This window comes from Aspergillus nomiae (genome assembly GCF_001204775.2).
Source record: "Aspergillus nomiae NRRL 13137 chromosome Unknown contig00175, whole genome shotgun sequence".
NCBI classification, from domain to species: Eukaryota; Fungi; Ascomycota; class Eurotiomycetes; order Eurotiales; family Aspergillaceae; genus Aspergillus; species Aspergillus nomiae.
In genome coordinates this window covers 12,721-37,508 of record NW_015378230.1, presented here as the reverse complement: position 1 = coordinate 37,508, position 24,788 = coordinate 12,721, and the positions used below count along the sequence as shown (strand labels likewise).

Sequence of the window (24,788 nt, the reverse complement as noted above, 5' to 3'; positions counted from 1 at the left end):
CACAGAGGGGATATATGTCACTGTGCAAATATTACCGATTATCATGTGCCAACCTTTCCCCTAAGACAAGTCGTCGGAGAGTCTACCTCGGCGTTCGAACGTGACGGACATTGGGTGGCGTCGCCCTAATACAATGTTAGATCAGATTAAACCACAAGTTTGTAGTGGTCCAAAACTGTCGAGTCTGGACAGACCAACACAAGTCAATGATAAATAATAGAACATACTAGACCTTAACGCTAGGTAAGAACAGTGTATATATTGTCCTACCTCAACAGGAATACAGAGATTCTGCAGGTCGTCAGTGCCGTAAATACTCATTACAACTATTGCCAACCATTATTAGTTTCACAGTTACTCTCATCCATCACCCAAGCGACAGTGTCCGTTTCGTAGCATATGGATCGATGTGCTGGATCCACTAGCTCCTGGTTTCCCAGGCTCACTGATGATCATGATGCTCACTCGCCTATATAGGTATTTCTTTCGAAGTCATGTAATTCGGGGTGCATTAGGGAAACCTTCATAACCTCCCTGATATATGAGGAGCTGGAGGCAAAGTACTGCCTGGCTGTTATACAGACGTTCATCTTGAGCCTTTCCCCAATCGCTCGATCCCTCTGGCCACTGTTGAATGTCGGCTACCATGTACATTTCGGCACTGATGTTGACTTCCACATCGAGCGAAACATCAGATGGAGCTTCCGTTAACTGAATCGTTACGTTCATTAGTTTTGATGAAATCACCAGGGTACGAGAGGAGATGTCTCTCTCGGTTTAAGCATTACTCGGTGACCGTAATATCTCACAAGACGGAACGCTCTGATAGACTGGCGAGAATGGACGATAGTTACAATGACATTTATGGTAGACAGAGGCCCATGACCACGTGGGAATATTTAGTCTTCGTGACTCGCCCAATGTCATCATCACCAAATCTAGTTGCAAGTGCAAATTATCTCCCCACATACCATATAAATAGAGACCAAGGCGAGATTATTGGAATTGTTGCGCGATACCTTCCAGAGCAACCAGTAGGTCTCCGGGGTATGTGAACTGACAAGAGGAATAAGCGACACATAGCTCTTGCCATTCACGTACGGGGTTGTTAGTTTGGTCCCAGGCTTCAGCGACGCCATTGTGGAGATGACCTTCTATAGCCTTCTTGGTATCGGGAATGCTTCTTAAATTACCGTGAACCTCTCATGAAACATTTGAACTGGTATATGGTGCCATAGATCCATACTGGTAAGGGATACCGCCACTGAAACATTCCCATGCCAGCTCCTCTCTGCCATAATGCAAAATGCGCCGGGATAGGATTCGTACCTGGAAGGCTTACCCGCGTCCAAGTGTCCGGAGCACGGTCTGTTCTTTTTGGTAGCCCTTCTCGAAGTGTATAGATGCTCTAACAAAGCGACAAAGGTCATCGAGCATGCTCATCGCATGTAGATGTCAATGTTGCTCAGCGACGCGTCGTGCCTCCGGAGCCTGTGTCTCTGATGCCGTTGGTAATAGAACATACCGGTGGTTACATTCGGGGATGCAGGTGCAGTGACGGTAATTAGTGATCTCTATAAATGGTGACCGTAGAGAGCTCCTTCCATTCATTAGGGTCGTCTTGTACAATACGGCGAGCATTGATCCAGATGACTTCCACCCCAAGTTCAAGACTCAAATGCATTGCATCAGTCAGAGTTTGGGGAGTCTAACTCCGTGATATACCGGCCTTGTCAGACGGAATGGTATCTTGGGTAGACAGGAGATCCTTGTCACCTCCCAGCAATAGCTGAGCGCAACTAATCTGCCTGTTGACTATGCGATGTTTCGTACAGTACAGGGCTCACATTGTATAAACCTAGATGACCCGCTTGGATAGATATGGCTTCCTCTCACGGAGCACGCTTGACGGGATTTTGTGCACCATCTTAGCCATTGAGCAGCTTGATGAGCTGCCAGTTTAGTGTTCATTGTCAGACCGGACATCATTCCCTCTTGGAAACGGCATCAAAAGCTTTAATTTCTGGAATGCCTCTACCACGATGTCAGGAAGGCCAGTTGAGCCCCTAAGCTGCGCAACGTACCTTGATTACTCTAAAATGCAATGGCTCTAATTCTATTGATGCTTCGTATTGGTGACTTGAAGCCTATGCAACTAAGGATCTAGATTTCGGTCATTACACATCAATATCTCCTGGGCTAGAGGTTTGCCCCGTCCACCAGGGCGACAGATCGGCTAATTGTCTGAGAGCCTGTTCTCACGTTAATAGTTGTATTATTGGCGTCCCACATCAATATTTCGGGCGCGTGATCAAGGCCGTATCACATGACTCTGCGGCCTTCCTGTTTGGGTATAAACACTTTAGGGCTTCGTCTTCAATTAAGCATTTGATTAAGCATTCGGTTAAGCATCGAACTACTCATCCCACGCAACATTGGCAGACAACATTGGATGTAATGCCTCGCTTGTGAAGAGGTCCATTCTGCTCCGGCTACCATGATGCGGGGCGTAGTCAAAACGGCCTAGACAACCCCTCTAACTGAAGCTTTCACTCTCTCTCATGACGCTTAGAGGTGGAAGAAAAACATCCGGCTAACAAAACCACAATCCGCTAAAACGGCTGACATTCGATTTCCCCGCAACTAGCTTTGATTCATCTTGTGTAGTGTTGACTCGACTCTGGCGGTCTGGCCAAACCCTCGTATTGCTCAGTGGCCAGCTATGTGCCTCTCAACATACCATACTTGAAATTAACCGATCCTTTCGCTAAAACCACAGGCTCCACGGCAATGCACGGACTGACTAGCCCCCCTTCTCCACACTTTTGCTGTGATGTGTGTTGCAGTGACCTCCTTACTGGCCTAAAGCATGAAAGCGTTCTGCAAGACATTGCCAGTGCAAATCCACCGGTTCGGCTCGTCATAGCTCTGATGTTGTCGAAGGACTGCCGCGTAGACTTGGAACCAATTTTGGTTCCTATATTAACCGAGCTTCTGAATGCTTGATTTTGGTAGGATTAGCGACTCAACAGTGTAAAACGGATGTATACTCATTGGAGGAAAATCCTGGGGACTGTCGGTTGTACCTATTCCGTACCCCTCTCAGTCGAAAAGAGCGAACGTCTTGAAAGATTATATAAATAAAAAACTAGACATATTTAGGACTCGTCGATGTACTTACTCTACCTCTGTAGCTCTGAGAGCATCTCATCACCGGCTTTGGAACTTGCACAGGCGTGACCGTCTAAAAGAGCTCAAACATGTCTTCACGCACCTGCGCCGTTGCTCTTAGTCTTGTTGCCTCGGTCTCCCTTGTTGCTGCTGGGCCCTGTGACATCTACTCCTCGGGCGGCACGCCTTGTGTCGCCGCGCACAGCACCACTCGTGCCCTATACAGCACCTACACTGGGCCACTGTATCAGGTGAAACGCGGCTCCGACGGTACCACGACCGACATCGCTCCTCTCTCGGCTGGCGGTGTTGCCAATGCCTCCACCCAAGACTCCTTTTGTGCCAGCACAACCTGCCTGATCACGATCATCTATGACCAGTCCGGCCGCGGTAATCACCTCACCCAGGCTCCGCCCGGTGGTTTTAATGGCCCGGATTCGAATGGGTACGACAACCTGGCGAGTGCGGTTGGTGCACCAGTCACGCTGAACGGGCAGAAGGCATACGGCGTCTTTATGTCGCCTGGCACCGGGTATAGCAACAACGCTGCCAGTGGTACCGCTACAGGCGACGAGGCGGAGGGCATGTACGCGGTCCTTGACGGCACCCATTACAACAGTGCCTGCTGCTTCGACTATGGTAACGCCGAGGTCAGCAGTACAGATACGGGTAATGGCCATATGGAGGCGATCTACTACGGCGACAACACTGCCTGGGGAAGCGGCGCCGGCAGTGGTCCGTGGATCATGGCCGATCTCGAAAACGGCCTGTTCTCGGGCTCCAGTGCGACGAACAACGCCGGCGACCCGTCTCTTTCCTACCGGTTTGTCACTGCAGTTGTCAAGGGAAAGGCAAATCAGTGGTCAATCCGCGGGGCTAATGCTGCATCCGGCTCACTATCCACGTACTATAGTGGCGCGCGCCCAAGTGCCTCCGGATACAATCCGATGAGCAAGGAGGGCGCCATCATTCTTGGCATCGGTGGTGATAACAGCAACGGTGCCCAGGGAACCTTCTACGAGGGTGTTATGACCTCTGGATATCCGTCCGATGCCACCGAGAACTCCGTACAGGCTGACATCGTAGCTGCCAAATACGCCATCACCTCACTGACAAGTGGCCCAGGGCTGACCATTGGCTCCTCAATCTCCCTACAAGCGACGACGGCGGGCTACACGACCCGCTATATTGCACACGACGGCACTACGGTCAACACCAAGGTTGTCTCGTCGACGAGTACCACCGCCTTAAAACAGCAGGCGAGCTGGACGGTTCGCACTGGTCTTGCTAATAGCGCCTGCTTTTCGTTCGAATCTATCGATACTCCCGGTAGTTTCATACGACACTATAACTTCGGGCTCCTCCTCAATGCCAACGATGGCACAAAGCAGTTCTCCGAAGACGCCACGTTCTGCCCGCAGACCGGCCTCAATGGCCAGGGGAACTCGATTCGATCCTGGAGCTATCCTACTCGTTATTTTCGCCATTACGAAAATGTTCTCTACGCCGCCAGCAACGGTGGTGTTCAAACATTCGACGCCACCAACTCATTTAACGACGACGTGAGCTGGGTGGTCCGCACCGGCTTCGCTTGATCCTGGTCCAATTTCTGCGCGCTGTATCGGCGTCAACTCGACCCTGTCGATTGTTCTCCTACGAATTGTTTGTCAAGTGTTGAATTGATAATTTACCAGAGCATACTTACTATTACTTTCTGCCTTCTGATCAGCTTTGCATACAGTGAAACGTCGCATTTTGAACTCAGATATAGCCCGTATCGTTAGGCGCCAGTGCTTGTCCTTGGGCTTGTAGCCACCAGACTATTGTTTATCAATTGAAATAACTACTTTCCCATTCGAAGATCCCAAAATAAATCAACGAGAAAATAACAGAAGTTAAATTACAAATTAGCCAGGTTTCATTGATCCTGTCCACTTCGATCAACGCCGTCGGTTCAACACCCCATTACACCATAGTATCCCGAATAGATAAACAAACTCTCACTGCTCATTATTCTTCTCGTCAAAACAGACACACAGGGCCGCGATGAGTGCCAGATCCACCCCCGGAGCCACGATCACCGCATATGTCTGCTGGTCGAAGAACATCTGGCGAGCCCGGAGTAGCTTGCGATCGATCTGCGCCACCACTGCTCCCGTTGCTTCATCCACGATGTCCGCCTTGGAGTCCCGCCAATTCCCCTTCATCTTCAAGGAGACAGTGCTGCCGGTGCTGGGGGACGTAAAGGTTGCGGTGGCTTTGGAGCCGATCACTGGGAGCGGCTGTTAACCAAAAGGCAAAACGAGATCGAGCAAAGAAAGAAGTGAGAGATGGTGAAAACCACAGGGAAAAGGCCACTCACATGAGAGACTACTCTTAACCTCAAGTAACTTCCTTCCATCCGGAGCCTGAGCCACATAGGTGGAATGGATGTGCAGGTGTTCCTTGACGAGATCAAACAAGTGATTGCCCGCCATATCGAAGATCGATTTGCGACCCGAGATGCTCATGTGCTTAGCTTTGATTTGAAATATGGGCTGGCCACTAGCCAGCTTCACATCAAAGCTGTCCCCCGAGAGGGAGAGGACCTTTTCTTTCAGCACCAGGGTCTCGGTTTGCGGCGCGATGAATTGGTCCATGATCGCGACCGGGGTCGGGACTGGAGGGAGTTGTTGGGAAGCCATTATTCTGCTTGTGAACTAGGGAGTAATTGTCCCCAAAGTATTCTACCTGAGTTCCAAACCTAGGTTAAAGAAAGAACGATCAAGGCCTGATGTATCCCAAGCTTATATGGTGATGAGAGGATCACGGGTGGGGCAGATGTGGCAGTGTTGGTTCGAGCCCGATACGACGTCTGAAATGCAAATCTAACCATGGATGGCTTAGTTTGTGGCGAAGCGACGTTCGTATTACGAACTACTCTATTCGGTGCCATGCAAGTAGCTCGAAAGGAAAATCTCCGGCGAATCTGACGGTGTTGGGCCAACTCGAATGTAAACACAGCACTATACGCGCGTCCCAGTAGTATCCCAGACTCGCATTATTCGCATTCAAGTAGTCTGATACTTTTGCCTTAATACACTGATCTCCACTAAATGATCCCATCTTCTCCCCGCTCAATTCTGGTCATCTGTTCCACCAGGTTCGTGGCTATCCTTCTCGTCGTTCGATCCAACGCCGTCACAGTGGAGATCCATTCGAACCGCTTCTTCCAGAATGCCCATCGCTCCTTTGACCAGCCTTCAGGTCCAGTCCATTTGTCCCAAGCAGGAATCTCCCGGCCCAAGGAGCCGGCTTTGTCATATATCTCCTTGCCACAATACTCGATCCACACCGCCGCAGCGGGCACAAACCCATTCAGCGTCCTGATATCGATCTCCTCCAGCTCCTCATCGCGCAGCTTCTCGTACAACCAGTCTTCCTCGACGTCTTCGAGATAGGCTTCAATGCGCGGATGATGGAATTTCTCCCATGGAGCTGACTCTAGAGTCTTTCTCAACACCTGTGACCCAAAGCCAATGAAAAATCCAAACGGATTCGGCCGGGGGATCCGCAAGTAGAGCTTGGCTGTGAAGAGGTTCGCATTGACGAAGCCGCGCCGCTCTTGGTCGCGCGTCGTTTCGTTGAAGGAGTGATCGGCATCTATTGCTTGTTAGAGTCTGTCTGGGGATCCAGCTTCATTGAATCAATAACCCACGGTTGAAAGTAAACTCAGCCAAATGCATCGCAAGCCCGTCTAATTCGTGCATCTCCCCGTCATAATGGGGCAGTTGCTGTAGTGCAACGGTGAAGTCCACGAGTCGGTCGCTTTGTTCTGGAAATCGCTCCACTGCCGCCATGAGGACCGACCAGATGTCACCGTATTCTGGGATGGAGTTCGCTTCAGTGGTCGCGCAGGAAAGGGCCATCTTGGCTACTTCCGCAGGCGACACCGAGGAGTCGGTCAAGAGGAATCGAAAGGCAGTGAGAGTGTCCTCGCGAGGGGGCCATTTCTGTACTGCCTGCTCGGCCAAAAATGATTCATAATGGGGGTTGCTCAGCATGTTGATGACAGTCCAGTATCTAGAGCGTGAGGTCCAGAGCAGTAGACATATAATTTGCGGTGGACTCAGTATATATTCCTCACTTTTGGAGCGAGATTCCAGAGTTCCTTGGTATCTGAGTCTTGCGGTTGACCGAGTGAACTTGTTGCCTAGTCGCTAGTTAGTTAATAACTATCCTTGCAGGGATCTCGCTTATTAAGGGGGCCGATGTTGGTTTTTGCGCCCCAAACCCTGTGCCGTAAGCATCGTGTTGTGAAGCTCTTGTGCCTGACTAGTGTGAAGGCAGCCATGCAAGACGGAGATAGTTATTAGGGGCTTACCGGGGTCAACATGGGTATCCGCGAACAATCACCAGGCATTGTGCCAGAATTAAGCCTGGGCCATATCCATGAAATATGCAAGGATCCTCCATTTTACGCGACGTGGGATGGTTTATGTCTAATCATCACGGGGCGCTCTGCTACTTGCCTCATAGTGCTGATGTTACAGAGGCTTCGACCCAACCTGATTTTATTCTGGTCCCCGTGAGAAACAAGACCGGGGATGGGTTCTTGCCTCAAGTCTTCTAACGGACCTTCTGACGAGGTACCTTTATCCTCTGACGGGTATAAGTAAACGTCACATCTTGACGGTCGTATTTCTATCATCCCGAGAAGCAGTTTTCTCCAAGATCAAATGCAAGCTTATAACAGCCAGGCTCTGTTTCATTGACTCAATTGTTACTACACTCCAACGATGCCTTCCTTCTTCAAAACACTCACTCTCAACGTTCTGCTAGCTGGTGCCCTCGTGGTCCAGGTTGCAAACGCCCACCCTCTCACAGACACCAATGTGCGTAACCTCATCGCCGGCGACGACATTGACAGCGATGTCGACGTGCTTGGTGACTTTGAGAATCGTGGCAAGAAACATCCAAAACTGTCGACTGCCGATTTCCCGAGTAAGGGCTATTCCTGCCCAAAAACCAACAAATACCCGGAGATCACCACCTACACATCGGGGCAATTGACAAAAGCATACGCGAAAGCAGCGAAGTATGCCAATGAAGGTACAGCACTTGGAACAAGTTCGTCACTCCCTCCTCCGCCAACCGTCAACCTCATTCCCACATGTCGCGGTGAATATGCATTCTGACAATACCCACAGAGCGTTACCCTCATCGCTTTGCGAACTATGACGGCCTGCCTTTCCCGTGTGGCTCTAAAACGATGGAGTTTGTTCTTGACAAGAAGGACCCAGGCACAGTATACAACGGCGGTGAGGTGAAGGAGCTTCCCGATCGGCTTATCTTCGAGTACAGCCGTAAAGGCGAAACTGCTAGGGCGCAATTCTGTGGTGTTATCCGCCACGAAGGCGACGGGTTCGTAAACTGCCCCACTGTTTGAGCTTGGACAACGGTTTATTAGAAGGAAACCGGTGGTGGGGTGTAATCATTGCTGTGGATTATTATCGGTTGGGCCTGCTGACGATTCCTTTCGTTGGCTTCAATTGTACACTGTAGACTATCTGCACTATGTTTACTGATTTGGAGTCGGAAGCACAAATATAAATTCTAAACAGGCGGCTCTGGCTCTTGTGAATCTGAAAATCCCTCGATCCCCGAGTGATAGGACCTCTTTCACTAGAAGAGAAGGCACTATAAAGTCCGTACCTATATTTAGATAAACAGAAAAGATCTGAAAGAAAACGCAAGTTAAGCAAACCGAATGACTCATAGTGTCTTTACACGTGCAGACTGTGCAAGATCGTACTGCCAGAAAGCAAAACCTGCAGAATAACATATGTATCGAAATGATCCTTCAAAGTCTGACACCCAACTCCACCTATAAATGAAGCTAGCGGATTCTTATCTATAGCTGCCTTGCTAGAGAGGGACATGGTCGCTCCTCTTGTATCAGAAAGATGAGTCGCAGTCACACGTACGCGCATGCTTCTTTGATTTTCACAGCCTCCTTTAGTCCCTTATGCGTTATAGCAGAGGAAGTTTCGTTCTGAACGGCCTATAAGGTGTTACAGAAAGTACAGAAACCATTTCCCAATCGTGTGATCTCAGATATTTGAACTAAGATCTTCGGGTTGGTAGCTCGAAGTGTAGTATGGTGAATCGTGGCCCTCAATACCAATCTACCCCCTGTTTTATTCCTACTCTGTACATGCGGTTATATAAAACACCAAATCGTATTCTATGCAATGAGACTGCTCCTGATCACAATTTCAATGAAAAAGCCTGATCATCTATCCCCCTTGACAGTGGCATCTGAGGTTTCGCGCGCCGAATTGCATCTCGCCCTGGGCTGATCAAACTTGACGCTTCTGCTTACCACACTTTGTCAAACACTCCTCCACCTTGATGGCCATGGTGGTCGGAATCGCATTCCTCACAGTTTCGATATCCTCACCGGCGATGCTCTGTCCAAACGTGGCAGCAATCACATCATCGCTGAGCGAAAAGGTCTCTGCTGCCACTAGGCCCACAGCGAACTCATCGGACGTGAAGGCTGCGGCGAAATTGGCCGGCTCACAGTCCGGGTTGACTTGCGTGTGAAACGAACCGGCCGGATAGATGGTCACCACCCCGGGGCTGAGCTCCACGCGGATAACTCGCTGCTTGCCTTCAGAATCCAGGACGCCCGCCTCGGGTACCATCTCCGACAGCACACGTCCTGATGTAAGGGCAAAGAGCTCCGTAGCACGGGGGTGCAGGTGGAGGAAGCTCATGCTGCACGCTATGGAGGTAAATTAGTGCAAATCCAGAACTACAACTATTCCGGCTGGAAATACCTGGCAATTCTCCGATACTGAAGGAGGCACCAGTTCCAACAAGGGCCGGAAAATTCTGGCTGGTGGCAACCGGAACCTCGCTGGCAGTGAAGTTGAAGACAAAGTCTTCATCTTTTGGAAGGAGTTGGTAACGTTCAATGGCACTAAACAATTAGGTCATTTGTTTTGCATTAAGGAGCCCATGTCTAGCAACTAACGTGTCTGCAAGTCGCAGTTGAGCTTTCAAGCTAAGTTCAGATGTTGAGCGCTTGCTGATCGGTTGAGGAGCTGCCCATGCCGGAAGGGCAAGGGTGAGCATTACCGCGACTATGGAAGGCAGGGCGGACGCAGAAAGCATCGTGGTTCTTTGAGCTGAATAGAGGAGGTTGGGTAGTGTTGGGAAGTAGTAGGAAGTACCAAAGGTGTTGCTTTACCAGGGTGTTTGAGTGCTGATCGATGAAGACAGGAAGGCAATTGAGGCTTTATATATCTTTCGAGCTACAGCCTATGGATCTTTTTTCGTTGGTACATCGTCTCCAATCTCAATAACCAACATGTATTCCAAATAGCATTCTTCAGGCCGACTCATCTCCAGCGCATAAAGTGTGCCAAGCAGGAGTTCTATAAGTGAGAATTCCATATACGCACAGCACAGCCATCATGCGTCGACTCCGATCTGCATTGGTTGTTTGGATTGGGCGCAGTGGCTCGGGCGTATTAGTAATACGACACGGCTTCCCCAGCAAATCGATCCACTCCCACAATCTCGTGTCGGATCTCTAGTATCACTCAGCGCAGGGTATCTCCTCCTAGAAAATATGGATTTGGACAATGTGGTGGCACCTGGTAGCTTCACTGCCTACCTCACTCGGCGTACACACGGCGGGACATGACGTGAGCTTCAATCTTTCTCAAGATAATGAAATCCTGGTCCTCATGGGCTCAAAGATATATTGCCAACCATGAGAAAGGGATTACAATTTCACGACTTGCCAAGCAGTTTCGCAGGTGTTCAAAGAGCTGACAATATCTCCTAGGAGCAAACAACAAGATCAACATGGTTGGATATCGCCACCACTTTGTGATCCTCATATTTGTGGCTCCCTGTCACAGCCCCCGTCTGGAATTTCACTGGTATAACTCTTGTATCTCGCCAATTCACTCTATCGTTCATAATTACGTAAAGGCCGTCTTGCATGGGTGGTGATGGATGGCCTGATAGTCTAAAATGAAACTGCGATCCAACGATCTATGACTGCTGGACATTGGGGGTGAGCTCCCGCTTAACCAAGTACATGCTCTCCGGCCACCACGTTTCTCGACTATCGTCCAGCAGCTTCTGAGTCTTCATCAATGACATAACCTGACCTAGCTCCCACTGTCCAATATCACCAATCCACCATACACCGTCCAGTAACATGACAAGGACGAGCCAATGGGCAAAGATATCCATGGCTAGTAAATCCGTCGGGTTGAGCGACGGTGCCTCAGCTCTGGGAGAATCCTGCGTCATCCAACTCTCTGCTCTCGCCTGCATGGAGGGGGAGTCGAGCACCGACCGGACAAGGGTCAGATATTCAGCTGGAGCTTCGTTCAAAAACGACATGATGATCCGTCGAAGGACCCGTGGCGACTCCATTGATGTCACACTGATCATATATCTTGCCACCCATGGTGAGACTCTAGAATATCGATCAGATGGTAGAGCCTGATTCCTGGGGCTCTTGGCGCTGTCGTGGCCTTCTCTTGTCGACAGAGCTAAGGATGCACATTTCTCAAGCACACGCACAGTCTCCAAGGACGCGTGAAGCTGTACATTGTTGCAAGCAGAAGGCTCTGCCCTCTCTAATAACGCTGCGGTAGATTCAGCTCTCCGACGTAGGTTCTCCAAAGCTCGAGCATATGTAGATGCGACCAGAGGGAGAAATAGACGTTTCGTATTCTCAGATGGACCATCCTGTGGTGATGAAACGTGCGTACTACGGAAGACTGGGGTCGGTACATTCGGTCCTGTATCTATAACTGGGCAGGGGATGGAACTCTGAACGTTATCCGGAGCATTGACGGTGTCGCTGAGAACTGCAGTCGACGCTGTATGAGCTGCGCGTGTGAACGAGATCCATTGTGAGTGTTGTGGAAGTAACGCATCTGGCAGCCGCTGTCGACATTGTTTCGCAGTGGCTGCAAGATGTACTCGAATGGAGTGACTGGCGGACGCGTACAACACCATCAATGCCGCGTTGGCGAGGACATAGTCGTACGACTGTGAGTTATGCATGGCCGTTTGTATGTGGCGAAGGGAGGCTCTATGGTGGCGCTCCGCAAGCGCAAGTAGCCGTTGGATCTGCATTAGGCTCTGGTGGTCGAGAAGCGTCTGGGCTCGTTTCGCTATATCGTGGCACCTGCATGCCGCTGCCAAGGCTAGCAGGGATGACATGACGACCTTGCAATTTAAAGCCAGATTTGGTACACCTATGGAAAGAGCATACACATCGAGATCGTCAACAGGTATAGATTGGCTAGTGTGCGTGATATAGTGGGCTAGGAGATCAAGCTCTGCCGCGTCGAGAGTGCCAGGGAAGTTTGAATTCAACACCGGGCTTTCTTCATTTGTACCAAGACTTGAGGAGGCACTAGGTTGTCCGCAAGGCGGAGGACTGGATACAGAAAGGCGATCACTCGAAGTTGCAGACGGCGACCCGGAGCCTGGGATTACAACGGTAGGGCTTTTGGGTGGAACTGGCAAGTGGGTCGGTTCCTGCTGCTCCGACAAATTACCACCATCACTCGGACAGTTTCGATATCGACATCTATACATGCGCTTGGTACATCTGGAGCAACTCGGCCTCAACTCATCGCACTGGGCGATACAATCAGAACAATGTAGAGAGCCATCGTGTAAAAGCCACAGCCTACCTTCTTCCGCTGCTGCTTACATCTGGTGCAACCATTCCTGGATTTCTCATGTGTTCTCCGGAGTCTGAATCCAGTTACCTGCAATCCCGGCAGTGTCGTATCGCTGGGCATCTTGCCAACGACACCAGGGGTGACCGATTAACAGTTGCTGGCGGAAACAAGGTTACGGACGGTCGCGGGAAGATTGGAGCGTATTAGCTAAAATGTCCCCAGGCTCGTCTGCTACGATTCTGAGGAGAAACCGTTCCGGGGATCGACCCAGGGTAGATTTAAAGGCACATTCGAGACTCTTCTCTGAGGCTGAGATTGCTTCAGCCCCACGGCGAATACGCTCCAAAATCAGCACTAAACTGGGTCAAGATTGTATTTGACCGGCTCTGCTGCAGCTCAGCCTCATCGTAGGGGGAAGAAAGCTCGGCTTAGGTGGAGCCTTCTTGGCACTTTATTTCCACGATATTTGGATCAATTTGGCTGTACTCCACTTTGTACGTCTCTGGCCTATGACTATAGGCAGCGTCCTAGGTTATAGTGACTTCACTGCCGTTTGAATCTTGGAAAATTCTCAAGTCTACCTAGGAGACTCTTTTCCCCTACGCTGTCGGGCGCAGATTGGATTCGTCCTAGAGCTATTATAGAAGTTCAGGCAGGTGGAAATAAAGTGCCAAGCAATTTCTACCCAAGCCAAGTGTTGTTCTCGCTGGACACGTCGAACGCGTGGAGTGTCGCCGAGTCTCTTCCACACACTCATCGTCAGGTATTTCCTCGTATTCTCCTATGATAGATCAGCTAGTTACTCTCGGTAAGCTACACTAACCACACACTGTGTCGTGATCGAGTAGCCTTCTATGATAGAGTAGAAACATTGCAAATGAGCCGGAGGTTTGAGCAAAGCTCGACAAGATGACTATTCACAGTCACTTACTTTCTCGACTTGTCGGGATAGCTGTTGCCGGGCTGGGGCATGGGACATTCACTGGGAGTGTTCGAAGATAACACGAAATATTAAACCGGTGGGAAGTGGAGAGAGTGATTGTCGCCCAAATTTCGCGAGACAAACGCCAGGAGCCACTTGAGTGCACGCTGCAGCATCATCAACTTATCAAAAGCTCGGTCAATATCTATGATATGTAGCATATCGTTCAATTACAACATTACCAGGGTGAGAGATTCACCATCATTAGGCACCCTCGAGCCCTGTGAATGGCTTGCTCGATAATCTAGCTCCATCCCATCCTGAAGTCTCATTGCCAGCTTATCCTCTCTTCTTTGCTACTATGACGCACCGATGTACTCTGGACGACTAGAGCCAATGGTGTCCTCGCCCACAAGGCTCAACTGCGTACATATCGCACCACTTTCAGTGCAGAACTTGGAAGAGCTGTCCTCGCAATACGTTCATCGCTACTTCTTAGACGGAACTAACTAGCGGTAGACAGTGACACATACGCGATCCTCACACATTGTCTATTCGTTCACCGCTAGTAGCCCTCTCACCTTACCATTGAATATCGAATCCACCCACGATGTCGCCCTGAAATCCCTTCAGGGCGCTAGGAGAGGTCCTGAATAAGATCCAGGCCGTTAGGGATCCCCACAAAGGGGGCATGCATCTGGTCGAGTTGGAGTCGGCAATAGAAATGAATTCCCAAGAAAGCCCATACCGATCAGCTTCCGCATGCTGGGGCCGCCCCGTAAGCTCTTCTGACTCGGATGAGTGAGACATAAATCGATCATCCTGGTAATAACTTGGATAACCTATAATGTTGCTTAGAAGCGATCATCCCAAGGGGTTTGCGTTTGACGTGCTATTCCCAGGAAGACAATGCTGGAAGTTAAAGGTAACCTGGAGTTGAAGAACGGAAATTATGATTTTGTCGCCACGATGTACAAGGGCAGATACATGTATACAGCAGAATTTATAACGTAAATGTCCTCCATCTTGGCTCGACCTTTAGTAACCATGGCTCACAGCTTCAATGTCTCATATCCGAAGAAGATACCGGCTGCCATTGTGGTGAAGGCAGGGTAAGTGATCCTTTGGAAAAGTCTCCGCGAAAGGCTCCGAATGAGTAACTTGGTGGCGTTTGGAGGTTTAACGATATAAATACGAGCACCATAACACCTTCGTGGTCGAGAGAACACCTTGCTCTGGCTATCTTCTCAGGCTTCACAAATAACCTGCAGTCCCATCCCAACACTCCCCGTTTTCTAATACTGCCTGTTGAGTTCATATTCCACTTGCACAATGCAGATTAATGACATCAAGTCGTCTGACTGGGACTCCACTGCGTCCGAATATCTGAAAGCCCCCCTTGAAGGGCCACTGCTGATTCCCTGTAAGCGCATGATTGAAGCCTTGCATGATGCTGTCAGCTTTTCCTCGGCCACAACAGTCTTAGACATTGGCAGTGGTCCCGGCACGGCGATCAGTTTGCTGATCGATGACTATGGCAATAACATTCCACCAGAATCTCGATTAGTCGCGACGGACTACTCCGCAGGGATGGTCGCGGCGTCCAGAGCCAGGAAATACTCGAAGATCGCAGCCAGAGCGGACCCTGCAAATTGTTGGGGCCGACTGGAGACGCTTGTAGTGGATGCACAGGATTTGTCTGAATTTCCCTCAAACAGCGTCTCCCATATCATGGGGAGTCTTGTCTACTTCATGCTCCCAGACCCAATGAAGGGACTGAGAGAGGCTCATCGAGTGCTGCAATCCGGATGCGCCTTTGCATGTACAAGCTGGGCAAAAGTCGAGTGGATGGAACTCCTGCTTCAGGCAGCCCACAGCGTGCGACGCGTCGGGGATGATAAAAACGTAAGATTTCTAGCGTTCTTCCTGCTTGTTGCATCGATTATCTAACACTTGGGCGAGAAGTCAATCGAAACAAGAGAGCACAATATGATTCCCACTCAGTGGACAGATACTGCTGGGGTGAAGAGAGAGATGGAATCTGCTGGTTTCCGGGACGTGCATACTGAGTACGTTGAATTCAACTGGGTGGTTGAAGACCGTGGAAAGTTCGCCGACAAGATGTCGACAAGTTCCAATCCCGGGTCCCAAATGATCCTAGGTGACTTTACCGCCGAGGAAAAACAACAAGTTCGCGAGGAATACGTGAGAATTCTGGCGGAGAATGGAGATGTATGCAAAGGCGTCGCGGTCCTAGGTGTTGGTAGGAAATAGTTTGATGGGCGCGTTTTTGTATGGACTCCCCTAGCTGCTTGAACTTATCTGCTTGGAACATGATTTGAGAAATGCCATGTTGTATTGGGCGGAATGCAAGAGAGGTATCACTCGCGCTGGACAGGTTCGCATTGTAAATAGTCTTTCAGGCAGATGCGACCCCCCTTAGAAGAAAACACACGATGCCATCCCTTCCGCAGTCCTTGCTTTGTGAGGTGCACTCCACGTAGGAAGAGGGAGAGTTCGATCTCAGCAAAGGCCTCTCGCATATCTTTCCAATTTGACAGCGGAACAGCGACCGATCCGTTTCTAAAGGCGCTTCATTCCTCTCGACACCCAATCTCTTCCTTCTTTCTATTCTCCCAACGGTCTTTTTTCCGCTCGTAGGCGTTACATAATGGCGATACCAGAACCCAAGAGCCATGATTCTGTCACCGGGAGGGGTGGAATGTCCCTTAAGGATCAGGATAATCGTCGTCTCGAACAAATGGGAAAGATGCCGGTTGTCAGGGTAAGAAGGATCGTTGGGCTCGCGAAAGCCACGGGTCCAGATGGCTTATACTGCATTGTTCCAGCGAAACTTCAGTATTCTGTCAATCTGTGTTTTTAGCTGTACCCTTCAGGTACGTAGAAAGGCCTGCTTGGGTGAGTCTGAACGGTGTTTCAATCCATTCAAGGCTCCAGCACTGACGGCTTGCCTAGTACATTCATTAGGCCTCTGGAGAAGTTTGTGTACCTATCCCAGACCTTGCTGTTCTGCAAAGGTTTCTAACCAATAAGTGGCGGGTCTGGCGGCACCTTCTATGCCTTCATCTTTGCATGGATCGGGACTGCACCTATTTTTGTGGTTCTGGCGGAACTGACATCGATGTGTGCGTCGCTCGTCTCGATCGGATTGAATGTGCAATATCACTGGGCTGCCATGCTTGCTCCTGTCAAATATCAGAGGTTTATGAGCTATATTACCGGTACCTTCTATGTCATACTTTGATTAATCCTCACTGAGACCGACTGATACTAGGCTGGTGGGCGTTCTTGCGTGGCAGACTGCTCTTGCAGCGTGCGCCTTACTTACCGGAACAATGGTTCAAGGCGCTGCGATCCTGGGAAACAGTCTGTATAACTCTTTACCTTGACAAGATACTTTGATTGTTTGAGCTACCCTAATTTGCTCATTGCTTGTGAACTTAGTGGGTGGAAAACCTCTGCCTCACATGCAGACTGTCCTTTTGGGCGCGCAAATCTTTGGACTTTTCAGCATTATGATCCCATTAGCTTGCACATCGGACCATAAACCCAAAGACGAAGTATTTTCGCAATTCTCAAATGGAGGGGGGTTCAGCACATAGGAATTATCTAGGTTCGTTGGTACAACTAGCCGTCCTTTCGGCTTCGCCGGAGGTGATGCCGCCGTCCATGTAAGTTGCTGGCTTCCTTTACGCTTATCTGATGTTTATTGATTACTTGGGATAGATATCTGAAGAGGTTGCAAATGCATCGCGCGTTATTCCTCATGCTTCAATGCTCAGCGTTCTATTGAATGGTTATCTTGGGTTCGGTATCCTAATTGCCGTACTCTTTTGTGTTGGCAACCATAAGGATGCGTTAAACTGCCCTACTGGGTACCCTTTTATGGAGATATTTCAAACGGCGACTGGCTTAGTGTATGACTCACTATTCATGTGCTGTGTTCTTTTGATCATCTACAGCTGCTCGCTTATGGGTCTGCTGGCCGCGGCTTCTCATCAACTCTGGTCATTCTCCCGAGACAGAGGAGTCCGTGGTTGGCACTGGTGGAGCCAGGTAAGAAGAGTCATTTTATTGGACTACTGCATTGGCTGATGATCACGTCTCCAAGATTATTTTGTCTCAGGGGTTGTCAGTGCACTCTATCGTACTTACAGTCATCGTCGGCACGATGCTAGCGCTCATTAACATTGGTTCTTCCGCTGCTCTAGATGACATCGTGCCCAATGCTCTATCTGGCCTATATCCTTCTTATCTCATGGTTTTTATCTTTCTGCTCTATCGCCGTATGGATGGTTCTGTCTCCAGATACATTGACAGCAATGACGACGTGGTCAATGTGCCTGGTGCGAAGCTTGTCTGGGGACCATTCTATTGCTGCGGAGTCTGGGGTATCTCAATCAACAAGTTTGCCATTCTGTACATTATCTTTGTCGTCTTTTTCATTTTTTAGCCCACTGAGATGCGCCCAATCGTCGAGGGTATGAACTGGAGCGTGCTCGGTATCGGAGGGAGCAGCTGTCTTCCTGCTGTAAACTTCTTTGCACGTGCCAGGCACATCTATACGGGGCCTATCAGGAGCTGTAAACATAAAAGGCATGCATGAGTGCTACTGAACTAGCATGGGTGTTTCTGTGGAGATATGTAGGCACCTTCCAGGGATTATGCACTGAATGATACGTAAGTCACACAATAGCCACCCGGAATATTTGCTTGGGGAGATATGTCTCTTGTATGGGACAGCCGTGATGTTCAGGATGTGTCGACCGTTTAAAACTGAAGCTAGAGGCCATGGGTATCCAATTGTGGAGCTAAGATATAATGACTGCTGTTACTTAAAACTTGCCTGAGTACGCTGGTGACTATACATCTGCCCTCGACGATGCTCGCTACATAATTCTTATCTTCCTTCGTCATTTTCAGCTTCCTCTTAGCTCCCGTCAATGCTTCTGCAACATATAAAATCAACCGCCCCTTCCTATAGTGACCAGTTCTGAGTAAGATTGAAGAGTTGCAGACTGTCTAATCCTCTCGTAGCGGAAGAAATAAAAAAGGTGGATAGTTTCAGGTCGACGATGGTCAAGCAAACCCGAGACACATATTCTATCTGGGGCAAAGGGTTGGGAAATGTATTCTTGAAGCTACGAAATTAGCAAAGGGTCTCTGGTGGCGTTGAAAAGAAGTAGATAGTAAATGAGGGCTAACATACATGCTTCAGGTGGATACAATTAATGTCATCAACCATATTGTATATCACACCAGAGGATTCTCATCTTCGTTTTTCACTTCTTGACGAACCAGGCGTTCGTGTGCTGGAGACCGTATAGTAACCCTGACTGGAAACGGTTCGCCTGAGCCAAAGTGACCTAGTTTTTCGTCGTCAATCTCACCGGCGGGAGAATAATCGAAGCAGTACAGCAATCGTGACAAGGCCACGAATAATTCCTTCTGAGCCAGTTTGTAGCCCACGCATGACCTCCGTCCCGCGCTGAATGCAAACTGCCAGAGACCCTGCTCAATGCCACCTCCAGGCGCGTTGGTTTCCAACCAGCGCTCCGGCCAGAACTCGGCCGGTCGCTCATAGCCATTGCTACAAACGGGTATAGAATTGAGGAGAAATTCGGTACCTGCAGGGAATCTATATCCTTCAAACACCAGATCCTCGGTGAGAACACGCTGCGGGACAAGAGGCACGATGGGTCTCCATCTTAAAACCTCCTTGACCACAGCGCACATGTAAGGGAGTCTATGCAGATCGTCCAGACTTGGCAGGCGATGGGCATCAAAACCGCAGACACGGTCGAGCTCGTCGCGCGCCTGTTGCATGACAGCTGGATATGCAAGACAGGCCATGGTCCACGTATTCATTGCCATTCGAGGATTGTCTGCTCCGGCGACAATGGCCAACATTGTAAGATACATTGCTTCTTCTTCAGTGCCAGAGTACGTGTTGAGAACAGCGTCACGGACAAATGATGGCTTAGCACTGGGATCAGCTAACGGTTTCATCCCGGCCCACCAGTGTTTGAAGACGTTGTAATGGAATGTGCCCATCTCTTCCCAATGTGGGCGCCAGAATTGGAGCGTTTCGGGTAGACAGCTTAGCTGGGGGAAGAATTCAATCAGGCTATTGTTGATGGAAGTTAAAAACGTTGAAGTAACTTGTCGCAAATCCTCCAGCTCGGCTGTAGTCCGTTGTAAGGACGTATTGGTCACAATCTTGTACATGATAGAGACCGCATAGCGATAGTGGTGGGTGTGCCATGCTCTGGGCTCATCCACGTAGGCTTGAAGCAGCCCCAGACTCGCAACCTCAGCCAGATGTCCGTGGTTCCTCGAGTCTGAGCCCATAATTAACTGGTGAAGCAGACGACGCCCCTCCTTCCAGTCATCGGTCTTTTGCAGAAAAAGTCTCTTGTCACGGCTGACAAGCCCTCCAGCGATTGGAAAGTACGGTCTTTCATGTGTAATGCTAGCTCTTTTAGAGAGGATCTCATGGGCCACCCGGCTGTTATTGAGAAGAACCCATGTTTTTGTCCCCATACTCAATGTCGTCATTTCGCCATACCGCGCTTGTTCTACGAGCTGTAATATCAAGTCAATACACGAGTGGGTGAAAACACATTATCCTAGCTTACCCATGGCACCATCGTCCCACCATTACGTGCCTGAAGCCATTGTAGTAGGTTGCCAACTACAGGGTGGCCACTAGGACCCGGAGGCATAACATATTTTCTCCTGAATAATAGCCTTTTTTATGAGGAGGAGAGAGTAGCATATACGGTGCCGCGAAGTAAAGACATAATAGGATCAATGCAGTGATTGACAGATAATACGGGGTCATGATAATGCGAAGTGTCTCGGTTGCTCCTTCTTACGAAAGAGACACAGGAATGAAAAGGATAGAGGGCGATAGAGAGAGGTGTTAAAATGCAGAGGGCGAGAACTCCTCTTACAGGCAGCCTGGTCTAGAATCAAGATACTCCGCCGCCCCCCCCTTAGGGCCAAGGCAATAACTTCCCACAAAAGAGAAATAAATTAAAAGACTTCGTTCTTTCTCGCTGTACTAGCCGTGATTGAGTTCACCTCACCGTATAGATCTCTTTTAGGCTTTTTGCTAAGACTCAACTAATAAACCAATGCTGGTTTCGCTACCTCCCAACAGAGTGGCACTCGCTTAACCACGCCAGCCACGAAATTGCACTGGGATTATACAGGTAAGGATCGTCGGTCGATCTTGAACCTAATGATGCGTCTCTAGTTTTCCGATTAAGTTCCTGCTGATGTGCAACTCCACTGTTAGACCTGCACTTACCTTCCGGTTCACAATTTGTGCCTGGACATGGCCCGTCCACCGTGATTTTTAGCGAATGCGATCATTCTCGGGCCCGACACGGTGTATGGAGTGGGAACACTTCATGGAGCCTTCAATTCAAATACACTAGTGCTGCGCATGCGGCTAGTGACTTTGTCGACTATGACCAGCATATATATTGACTCTCGGCTATCGACTTTGAAGTGTTCCTCATAGTCTATGAATTTCTTCTGTTTCTCTATCCCAAGAAGATATCATGGCAGCCACTTCCAAAACCAGCGACCAGCCTGCCGTAATGCAAGACAAGCATATCAACTTCTTCCCAAATCTTCCACCCTACTCGGATCCTAAGACGGGCCTATTGTCCAAGCTCCCGTCTTCATGGATCCCATACGCCCAGCTCATGCGTATTGATCGCCCTGGTGGCCTCTATGCGTTCTATTTCCCCTATCTGATTGGGATCATGTACGCCGCCTGCATTTTGCCAACGACTGTCGAACCTCTTACCCTCCTGATGATGGCCGCGGTGCTCCTACCTCTCAATATCCTCCTACGTGGTGCCGCCTGCACCTGGAATGATACCCTCGACCAGGAATTTGACCGACGTGTCGAGCGCTGTCGCCACCGGCCTATTGCGCGAGGCGCCGTCTCCACCTGGCAGGCTCACATTTTCACATGTGCACAGCTGGCGGCTGGATATCCGATCTTGAGGTTCTTTCCCGTTGCTTGCACGTGGCATATGTTGATTATGGTCGTCCTGTTCTTCATCTATGCATACATGAAACGTGTCACGTACTACCCCCAAGTCGTTCTCGGGTTTCCCTTCGCCTGGGCCATCTTGTTCTGCGTCGCTGCGATGGACCTGCCGGTCTTAGGTGTGCATACTGCGTCAACTCTCGCACTCTATGCGGCAAACGTCTTATGGACGATCACCTATGACACCATCTACGCACATCAGGATATTGCCGACGATGAAAAGGCGGGTGTCAAAGGTATGGCGGTTCGTTTCAGGGATAGCACGAAGCTTCTGGCCAGTATCCTGGCCACCATGCAGGTCGCGCTGCTCGCGCTGTCTGGGCTTCGGGCCGGATTTGGGCCCACGTACTTTGTCGGGACTGTGGGTGGTGTTGCGGCCGCTATGGGCTACTACATATACGACGTGGATTTGAAGAATCCTCAGAGCTGTGGAACTTGGTTTGGGGCGCAATTTTGGATTGTGGGTGCTGGATTCATGGCGGGGCTGACGGGCGAGTATATGCTCAGCGTTGCGCCATACAGTTAGTTCTTCAGACTAGAACGCGGCTCGCTTGGTAGCGAAGGTTTGCGATACATTGAACTAGGTTTAGGAAATCTAATATGGCCTTAGCTTGCATTTACCCACGCTGTATCTTACTAGTTTCAATCTAGGTGGGGATTAGGATGTCGAGACGCGGGTGGCCAGTGGGCCCGAAGGTTTTGGATGTACGGAGTAAGCGCTCGAAATGATACGTCTCGCCATAGCAGACGGAGGCGAGCCAAGGACACTGCGAGAGAAAGCGGTTCGGAAATTAGGAAGCCCCATTTTCATAAATACAAGCGTATGGGTAACGCCTGGGCTAAATACTTACAACTTACCTCTCTGCCCTCAGGATGAAATACTTTCTTATCGCCGTGGTAGGGTTATTCTTGGGATGGCTCTCCCTCGTGGATAGGGAGCCCCCGTCGTGTCGTTGTCGGCCATGGGAATCCTGCTGGCCCTCCGAAGAGACATGGAGGGAGTTCAACGCATCGATTGCCGGTAACCTCATCCGCCTCCGGCCCATAGGCGACGTGTGCCACAAACCTGCATCCAACCAGAGCGCCTGCAGTGAGCTACGACATGTCTCGCGGAACAGTGGATGGAGGGCGGCACAGCCAGGTAAACTCAATCACGTACTGCGCATTTAACACCACTGATATGGACTGGCTTGCTTAGGTGCCTTGCAGAACTGGATTTGGGAGAGCGGCTCTAATCTCAATGAGACCTGCCATCTAACAGGACCTCCCGAGACCCCTTGTCACCAGGGTCTAATCCCTTTCTATTCAGCTGTCATTGACTCGGTTGAACAAATCCAAAGGACAGTCGTGTTTGCCAAAAAGCACAACCTCCGTCTGACTATTCGCAACACCGGCCACGACGGTGCGGGGCAGTCCAGTGGCCCCGACTCGTTGCAGATCCATACTCACGGTCTACAAGACGTTCAATATCATGAAGACTTTCAACCAAATGGATCTACGGCACACCTAGGCCCTGCTGTAACTGTCGGGGCCGGGATGCAGCTCGGGGACCTCAACAGACGAGGATCGCAAGAAGGGTACACGGTGGTGGGAGGCGAATGTCCAACCGTGGGCGCTGCTGGTGGCTTCCTTCAGGGGGGAGGCGTGTCCAGTTTCCTGAGTCACAGTTGGGGACTCGCTGTAGATAATGTTCTGCAATTTGAGGTAGTCACCTCCCAGGTGAGTCGTGATATCTATCTCTCCTTTGACCAGTCAAAGTCTCATACCAATGTGCAATAGGGAGATCGGGTCCTTGCCAATGCACACCAGAACCAAGACTTGTTCTGGGCGTTAAGAGGGGGTGGAGGTGGAGCCTTTGGTGTCGTCACTCGAGCAACCATTCGCACATATCCTGACGTGCCGGTGGTGGTAGCTACGCTCACCATCGCAGTGGACGCCCCCGATGCAACATTCTGGACCAAAGGGGTCACTACGCTCCTCACTGCATTGCAGGAATTCAACCGCGAAAGTGTTGCTGGACAGTTTATGCTCAAGCGTCTGCCCGGGAGCGGAATCGAGGCTAGTATCACGATGTATTTCCTTAACGAAACTCGAACGGAGCGTGTCGAGGACCACCTAAATCTGGTGAAGACCACCCTTGGCAAAGAAGCCATTCCAGCGGCTTCCTCCTCACAATTCCTCCCACGGCTGACCATGGCTTTGCCAATGAACCCTGATATATATCCCGAGAACCATGGGGTGGTGATGGGGTCCGTATTGGTTTCACATCAGATGTTCAATTCGTCCGAGGGGCCTCAACAAATGGCGGAGAAATTCGCAAGTCTACCGATGGGTCCCCGGGATCGACTGTTCACCAGCAACCTTGGAGGCCGCGTCATGACCAACAAGGATACAGCAATGCATCCTGCATGGCGCTCTGCCGCACATCTCATTAATTTTGTCCGAGTGGTTCATCCATCCATAGATGGCAAATTGGCAGCGTTAGAGGGCCTTACACAACACCAAATGCCAATTCTGTACTCTCTGGATCAGAGCTTGAGAGTCTCCTATATCAATGTGGCAGATCCAAATGAGAACGAGTCTGATGTCTTCTGGGGAGGAAACTACAGGAGACTATTGCAGATCAAGCGCAGGTGGGATGCGAATGATCTTTTTCTCACGAAACTTGGGGTGGGTCGCGAGGGTTGGGAGATTGACGGCATGTGTCGCAGAAAGACTAGTCTCGCAGACCGAGCGGTAACTTCTGTTTCTGACCAAGTTCACAAGACCCTGGGGCACATATTCAGAGGGAGTGTGGGCGTTGTATAAGTGTTTAGTTCTGCTGTTGCGAGAGTCTCTTGGAACATCACGCAAAGCCTATTCCTAACAGCTAAGCTAGTATCATCGACCGATA

General features: G+C 50.0%; 10 protein-coding genes across 10 annotated transcripts; 4 read left to right on the top strand and 6 right to left on the bottom strand.

The window, feature by feature from the left end:
• Positions 1-492: 492 nt before the first annotated feature.
• Positions 493-1,139, bottom strand: ANOM_006969 (uncharacterized protein; the record flags this gene model as incomplete). Its single annotated transcript, XM_015552225.1, has 2 exons — positions 493-711; positions 972-1,139. 2 exons carry the CDS (start codon positions 1,137-1,139, stop codon positions 493-495), a joined length of 387 nt encoding a protein of 128 aa, XP_015405967.1.
• A 2,121-nt stretch (positions 1,140-3,260) lies between these two features.
• Positions 3,261-4,766, top strand: ANOM_006968 (alpha-L-arabinofuranosidase B; the record flags this gene model as incomplete). The annotated part of the gene is made up of 1 exon (XM_015552224.1): positions 3,261-4,766. One exon carries the CDS (start codon positions 3,261-3,263, stop codon positions 4,764-4,766), a length of 1,506 nt encoding a protein of 501 aa, XP_015405966.1.
• Positions 4,767-5,171: 405 nt separating this feature from the next.
• Positions 5,172-5,855, bottom strand: ANOM_006967 (LURP-one-related/scramblase family protein; the record flags this gene model as incomplete). The annotated part of the gene is made up of 2 exons (XM_015552223.1): positions 5,172-5,443; positions 5,534-5,855. The coding sequence occupies 2 exons, from the start codon at positions 5,853-5,855 to the stop codon at positions 5,172-5,174; spliced, it is 594 nt and encodes a 197-aa protein (XP_015405965.1).
• Positions 5,856-6,262: 407 nt separating this feature from the next.
• On the bottom strand, positions 6,263-7,214 carry ANOM_006966 (DUF3632 domain-containing protein; the record flags this gene model as incomplete). The annotated part of the gene is made up of 2 exons (XM_015552222.1): positions 6,263-6,813; positions 6,869-7,214. 2 exons carry the CDS (start codon positions 7,212-7,214, stop codon positions 6,263-6,265), a joined length of 897 nt encoding a protein of 298 aa, XP_015405968.1.
• A 735-nt stretch (positions 7,215-7,949) lies between these two features.
• On the top strand, positions 7,950-8,599 carry ANOM_006965 (uncharacterized protein; the record flags this gene model as incomplete). Its single annotated transcript, XM_015552221.1, has 2 exons — positions 7,950-8,262; positions 8,361-8,599. The coding sequence occupies 2 exons, from the start codon at positions 7,950-7,952 to the stop codon at positions 8,597-8,599; spliced, it is 552 nt and encodes a 183-aa protein (XP_015405970.1).
• Positions 8,600-9,512: 913 nt separating this feature from the next.
• On the bottom strand, positions 9,513-10,332 carry ANOM_006964 (germin family protein; the record flags this gene model as incomplete). The annotated part of the gene is made up of 3 exons (XM_015552220.1): positions 9,513-9,940; positions 9,996-10,138; positions 10,193-10,332. 3 exons carry the CDS (start codon positions 10,330-10,332, stop codon positions 9,513-9,515), a joined length of 711 nt encoding a protein of 236 aa, XP_015405969.1.
• An 891-nt stretch (positions 10,333-11,223) lies between these two features.
• Positions 11,224-13,001, bottom strand: ANOM_006963 (C6 transcription factor; the record flags this gene model as incomplete). Its single annotated transcript, XM_015552219.1, has 2 exons — positions 11,224-12,834; positions 12,891-13,001. The coding sequence occupies 2 exons, from the start codon at positions 12,999-13,001 to the stop codon at positions 11,224-11,226; spliced, it is 1,722 nt and encodes a 573-aa protein (XP_015405972.1).
• A 2,134-nt stretch (positions 13,002-15,135) lies between these two features.
• On the top strand, positions 15,136-16,077 carry ANOM_006962 (class I SAM-dependent methyltransferase; the record flags this gene model as incomplete). The annotated part of the gene is made up of 2 exons (XM_015552218.1): positions 15,136-15,708; positions 15,769-16,077. The coding sequence occupies 2 exons, from the start codon at positions 15,136-15,138 to the stop codon at positions 16,075-16,077; spliced, it is 882 nt and encodes a 293-aa protein (XP_015405971.1).
• A 3,000-nt stretch (positions 16,078-19,077) lies between these two features.
• Positions 19,078-20,549, bottom strand: ANOM_006961 (uncharacterized protein; the record flags this gene model as incomplete). Its single annotated transcript, XM_015552217.1, has 2 exons — positions 19,078-20,409; positions 20,463-20,549. 2 exons carry the CDS (start codon positions 20,547-20,549, stop codon positions 19,078-19,080), a joined length of 1,419 nt encoding a protein of 472 aa, XP_015405974.1.
• An 846-nt stretch (positions 20,550-21,395) lies between these two features.
• fgaOx1 (FAD-linked oxidoreductase easE) lies at positions 21,396-24,703 on the top strand (the record flags this gene model as incomplete). The annotated part of the gene is made up of 4 exons (XM_015552216.1): positions 21,396-22,416; positions 22,797-23,036; positions 23,094-23,614; positions 23,675-24,703. 4 exons carry the CDS (start codon positions 21,396-21,398, stop codon positions 24,701-24,703), a joined length of 2,811 nt encoding a protein of 936 aa, XP_015405973.1.
• Between the last annotated feature and the right edge of the window lie 85 nt (positions 24,704-24,788).